General features: G+C 54.2%; 1 protein-coding gene across 1 annotated transcript in view; it reads left to right on the forward strand.

The window, feature by feature from the left end:
• The window catches only part of UBL3 (ubiquitin like 3), a 158,633-nt gene that overhangs the window by 151,539 nt on the left and 845 nt on the right, over nucleotides 1-6,249 (forward strand). Inside the window, exons 2-4 of the mRNA XM_045293988.1 lie at nucleotides 1,040-1,148; nucleotides 1,438-1,524; nucleotides 6,010-6,115. Coding sequence (XP_045149923.1) covers nucleotides 1,040-1,148; nucleotides 1,438-1,524; nucleotides 6,010-6,115 — 302 coding nt within the window. The remainder of the gene's footprint in view (nucleotides 1-1,039; nucleotides 1,149-1,437; nucleotides 1,525-6,009; nucleotides 6,116-6,249) is intronic.

Genomic DNA, 6,249 nt, shown 5'->3' on the forward strand with positions numbered 1-6,249 from the left:
GCCCGCCCGTGTTCGTGATGAGAGTTTGAATACGAAGTGTATCTTTGACTGAACTTACAGTCTCCAGGTAGTTGGGTTTGGAAGCACATGCGTTCTGGCCGTCTTTGTTTGTTTGTTGTAGCCCACAGACAGATGCCTGTCTACTGACAAGGGTGCGTGAACGAGCATTGCGCCCAGGGCTCCCGTTTACACACTGTGCTGAAGCCTGCCTCTGCCATCAGACAGGTTCTCTCGGAAAGATGCTTGTCTTGGTCTCCTTGGGGGGCCCTTAAAAAGAAGCTGAATCAAAACTGTGCCTTCTGAGGGGTCTGCTTGGCCAGAAGGCAGAGGGGTCCGCTCAGAAGGTTATGAAGACTGTGTAGGAGATAACAAAGCAGGTGGTCTGGACTTTTCTTAAGGGCCGTAAGACAACCACAGGAGCTTATCGGAGCGAGTTTTAAGACAATGGAAATCTGCATTGGTGACAAAACCAACCAGGAACATTGTGCCAGGGATCTCCCTGCTCACCCCCAGCATAACAAGGCGCATGCTCATGAGAACTGCCGTGAGAAACCCCACCTGCCCTGCATCCCCGGCTCCGCCCTACAGACTTCTCCCTCGCAGCCCAAACCCCAAGACCATTGAAAGGGAAAAGATGGGTATGCCCCGAGAATGCCCGCACTCCCCACCCCACCCCCCACCCCCGTGCGACGCACAGAATTCCTGCGGGCAGCAGGGTCAGAGAAGGCAGCAGGGCCTCAGGAGGCCCAGACCCAGGCGGAGGTCAGGTCTAGAAACGTAGCCGCCGCCTGCTAGACGACTTTTTCTTTCATGAAGGGTCTGTGATTTTCGAGGCTAAACTTTTTGCCTTACCCTGGCATGTTATTTATCTACTAGAAGGTAAAACCATTTACTTTGATTTCCATTCCAAGGAAACGTTATAAAATTTAAGTAAACACGCGTCTCCAGAAATAGCAGTAGCCACCGCGAGTAAGGAAACCTATAAAACAACTCCAGGGTTTACAGGAGACGAACCATGGCTTCCCCCTTTTCCTTCCAGATAAACCTGCGCCTGATCTTGGTGAGTGGGAAGACGAAGGAGTTCCTCTTTTCTCCCAATGACTCGGCCTCGGACATCGCGAAGCACGTGTATGACAACTGGCCGATGGGTGAGTACGGGCCCACTACGCTCACCCCCCACCCCCTGTTCAACAGCTGCTTCCAGACAGTGGCAGGAGCCTCGCAGACCAAAGTGCAGGAGTCCTTGCCCAGGCAGCGCTGTGCTGAGGGACAGACAGCTTGCGGGTGCCGATCTTGAGCCGAGACCCAGCATGCCATGTCTGACTCGGCCGTTTCCCCGCGTCCCACGAGCGAGCGCCACGGGTGGTGTTTGTGCAGGTGGACTGCCAGCTGCCGTCTGTGCTGCAGCCGCCTGACGCTTGTCTGGGTTCTTTGCAGACTGGGAAGAAGAGCAAGTCAGCAGCCCAAACATCCTCCGGCTCATTTACCAAGGCCGCTTTCTGCACGGGAACGTCACGCTAGGAGGTAAGAGTCGCCAGGGGCACCGGGGTCATGTCTGGCCAAGGGTGGTCCTGCTAAGCTCTTGGTCACCCCACAGCTGATCCCAGGGGGGGAAAGATGAGGCTGTCTGCTTCCTTCAAGATTGACAGCCCCAGACCCCCTAGGGGCACTCAGTTCTCCTCTGTCGGATCAGGATGGACTCCGCGGGACCGGGTCTGGTTTGGGTTTACACGATGGCTCTGTTCTTCCTTGCAATGCTAGTGCCTCTCATGTTACGAAATGAACGTTGAACGTCAAGCTCAGTGTGCATTCTGTCCATCTCTTTGGTATCCCCGCACCTCCACATTCTGTGAGGCGCCCTGGTGGCACAGTGGTTGGAAGCAGTAGGCTCCTAACCAAAGGGTCAGCGGTTCGAACCTCTCAGCTGCTCCACTGTCTGCTTCTGCCCAGATCCCAGCCTTGGAAACTCTGAGTAGTTTCCCTCTGTCCTGTCGGATAACTGCGCAAGAATACACCCAGTGGCCATGGGCTTGGCTTTGGGCTTTCCATTTGTGCCTGTATTGTGGTAAAGCTTCCATATTTATAAACAACACTGTGTACCATTGTGAGAGTCCTTATCTTTTATAAATGTTGATTTTATTATGTTTAAGTTAAGATCATGCACACCAAGTAGAAAAGATTTAGAGTTGGTTTCCAAGAGAATAACAAGTGAGTTTTTCAGTTTGACTCATGCGAAATCGCGCTAATTCCTGAACCCAGAGAAACAGCGTAGTGTAGCAGAGCCCTGGCGGTGCAGAAGAGACGGACAGACACAGAGACAGACATGAGGCGCTCTGTCCCACAAAGATGGTAGTCTCAGAAACCCACGGGCAGCTCTGCTTCATCCGCTGGGTCTCTGGGTCAGAACCGACTGAACGGGTGGGTTTGGGGTTTGCTCAGCAGAGGAGTGACCGAGGAGGAGATTGTGGAGCAGGCCGTCTACCTTGTATCTAGCTCCACCACTCACTCAGGGTTCGTGGGACCCCAGGCCCTCTCCACCCACGTGGATGGCAGTCGTGCCCACCTTAGAGCCCGGGGAGCTTGGATACATGTCTGTGTATCTAGCTATGTGTCTGTGCATCTGCCTGTCTGCCTGCCTACCCACGCTTCCTCAAAACAGCCCCATTGCCATCCACTCAGCTCCGACTCGTCGCGACTTTGCAGGGTACAGCAGAGCTGCCCTGACAGGAGCAGACGGCGGCCTCTTTCTCCCACAGAGGGGCTGAGGGGCTCCAACCACCCCCCTTTCCATCAGCGGCCTGTGGCCACGGTGCTTCCAGGCTCTGGCTTGGCCAGGGTGGACATGCTGTTGTGAGGGGAGAAATGTAGCTTGATGGTGCCCCCTGTGGGGCATTTTCTGTAGTGATCAGGTTTCTTTTCTTTCTTTAAGGTCTGCAAGTAGAATAAGGATTTTGTGGGAAGGAGGGCACAGAGATGCGTGGGGGTGATGATGGCAAGGGATCCATATAGAAAAAGAATGTTTGGAAATGGGTTGTGGTAGCAAATGTACAATTCCACTGGATGTGGTTGAACTCTATGTATCAATCCGAATCAATACAAAATAGAGAAGTCAGAATCTAAAAAAAAAAAGGTAATCCATTTAGTTGCATGTTTGCGTGGGTCTCGTCACTTTCTCTCTAGCCAGGACCGTGATAGAGTCCGTCTTTCCGTAAAGAAAGGACAGTGTGATGTACGTCTTGCCAGCCGTGGGTGGACAGGCTTGTACAAGATGGCATTTCTTCAAGGCGCTCTGGCGTGGCGCAGGAGACCCACGGGGCGCACTCCTCAGACCGTGGCGAGGGAGGGCCGGCCTAGACCGCGTGGAGCAGGCGGAGCGTGCCCCGCTCACCTCACAGGGCTCAGGTTGGGTGGCAGTGCACTGAGCGCTGTGGCCTGGGGTTGTTCACACCTGTGTGTGATTAGAGGGCCCATCCTTAACCAGACTGTGACTGTAACTTCTTCAGTCAGGAGGGGACTTTGGTGCTCTTTTTCCTTTCCCCATGGCTAACGCAAGAAAGCATTATGGAAGGAGTGCTAGGGGCCAGTGGTGAACCGCTCAGCTGCAGGAGAAAGCCCAGGAGGCTGGGAGCCCTGTGCCCTGCTGTAGTTATGGCCGCCGGCACCGACGCACCTGGGTGACCACGGTTTCCGGATGCTGTTGGAACCACCTGTTGAGGTCACTCCTTTCCAGCGCAACCCTTGGAGCACAGGCCTGGGGCCCCTGGATGCCTTCCCAGCTGATGTTGAGCAAACCACCCCCCATGATCCTGATGGACGACCGACAGCAAGCCTGTGTTCTGGAAACACTTTACAGGTTCCAGTGGTAACCAGAAGCACCCCTCGTTCTAAGTCCAAGCACCTCACCGCTTCTCTCTCCGTAACACCGTCAGCATCAATATCCACTCGCTGCTCCTACTTCACTTCCGCTGAGGACACAGCGTGTGTCCATCACCTCCGCAGATGGACACCGTGGGCCACCACCTGGTGCCTGGCATTTCCACAGGAGGGGCTGAGGTCGTGCTTCTTGACATTTCTAAGGTCTTGGCTAGGGTTGTTCTGTGTGTTTTCTTGTTTCGTGGGGACAACAGGAAGGGCAAGTCACAGAAATAATATCCCAGTGAAGAAAGCCAAGTTGACAGCACCCCCCAGAGGGTTCCCCAGGCTTAGCCCATGTGCCACTAGGGAACCTGAGGAAAGGCTGGGGAGAGAAGCGAGAGCTTGCTCAGAGTGCATGGTGGGCAGAGGCCATGCTACTGAGCAGTGGGCCCTCTGAGGCATGGGCCAGGGAGTGGCACACAGCTGGCCTATGCACATGGGGCCTGTGTACATGTCAGGGGTTGAGTGGTACTTACATTTGGTGAAATTTCCTATTTGAAGTCTTGTCTGCATTTTATTTTTTTTTATTATATGCAATATTATTTTTGTCTGCATTTTAATATTGACTCAGGCCTAAGAGATTCCTGCCTTTCACCCCTGCCCTGTTCTTGCCCCAAACGGGCCTTTTCACTCCCATGAAGAGCAACGGCCTCAGAAACCCAGGGGCCGTTCTGCTGTGAGTCGGCACTGACGCAGTGAGAGTGGGGCTCCTAAGGAGTCCTCCTGGCTCAGGGTTGACTTGACCTGCTCGCCGAGAGGTCCTCACGTTGAACCCACATTCCTCTCTGAAGGAGCCAGTCCAGACCGTCTGCTCCCGAGAAGACATCCAGCTTCGGGAGCCCTGAGGCTGTGAGTCTGGACCCACGTGCCCGATGTGTACAGTGTCCTGGGACCTGCAGGCTTCATCTGAACTGCATAGTTCAAGAGACCGACCCAGGCAGGACTAGCTGCACCACACCTAGATCGCATGAGCCGCGAGTAATATTGGAAATAACACAGGCTGAAGTGTGGTCTGGGTGAACACAGCATTAGAATTGGCTCTGCTGGCCGCTTCTAATTTTACTTACTCTTTTTTACCTTCACCTGGAGGGACATAGAAAGCATCCTCATCTTCTGGACTGTTCTCTGTGTGAGCACCACAATCATCTCCCAGCATCGAGAGAACAGTGAGATGCTGAGAGGGCAGGGAGTCCTGTCCTGTGGGGGAGGGGGAGGCTTCCTTCCACCTGCTGGGCCATCCTCATCATCAACACGGAGAAGCGGAGGAATTGGCCGTGGGGCCCAGCGTTATTTCTTCTCTGTCCCAAAAAGGTCATCATAATGTTTGTTTCTGCTTGCGGGGGAGAAAGATCTTTGAACGACGCCATCAGGAAATGATCTCTAGTGATAGCAAGGAGGACCTTTTGGAGAGCAGCGTGCTCTGGCTGGAGAAGAAGACAGGCCTCAGTGTGAACATTTCCCCGTGTCTGCGTCACCGTGCCGTGACCCACACTGCAGGACTCTGCATTGGGCGGCTGGCATCATCTAATCGCCATAGAAACACGTGTCTCCCAGTGTAAACAGGTCCTCGGTCTAGAAAAAGGAGCCTTTGAAACAAAACAAACCATGCTCCCTCTGCTTCTTCTTCTCTCCCGTGAAGGCTCTCTCTGTTAGTGATTAAGTAGGTATTTTCTCTGCTTTCTTGCCTGACAACAGTACTGGTGTATGAGCCGTGCGCGTTGGCCAACACTGGGAAGGCTGGCGTTTGGACTGTATGGGCCAGGGCAGGGAGGCTTCTGAACATTCGTGGAAGAGGCCCAACGTCTTTTCATTGACTACCAGTTCTATTGCTCTGCGATTCCCTTACCACACGATGCAATGGCTCACCCAGAGGGAAGAGTCGTGCGGTTGTGAAATCCAGGATCTTTGCATGCCGCTTCCCTCCACCGTCTGGAAGGCCTCTGTTCGGGCTGCTTCTGGTCAGTTCCTGGGACCCGGGTGGTGGCCCAGATGCTCTGTCAGCGAGCAGTCTGCCTCGTGAGAGCCCCCTCACCAAGCTCATGGTCCCAGGTAGTGACGGTGTACGTGACACGGTGTCTCCTGCTTTCCCCACAGCCTTGAAACTTCCTTTTGGCAAAACAACCGTGATGCATCTGGTGGCCAGAGAGACTCTCCCCGAGCCAAACTCTCAAGGTGAGCCAGGCCTGGAGGCCGCCCTCCGGTGCTGCACCACGGGACAGCCCCTCAGGGGGATGGGTTCCCCTGGACATGCTGAGGGACCGGAACTGCCTCCAGGTTTAGGAATAGAACTTAGGAGGGCAAATAACCAAACATCTTAGAAGCAGACTTAAACTA

The sequence above is a fragment of the Echinops telfairi genome, unplaced genomic scaffold, assembly GCF_000313985.2.
Source record: "Echinops telfairi isolate 266 unplaced genomic scaffold, ASM31398v2 ScPeMD7_2565;HRSCAF=3150, whole genome shotgun sequence".
Lineage (NCBI taxonomy): Eukaryota > Metazoa > Chordata > Mammalia > Afrosoricida > Tenrecidae > Echinops > Echinops telfairi.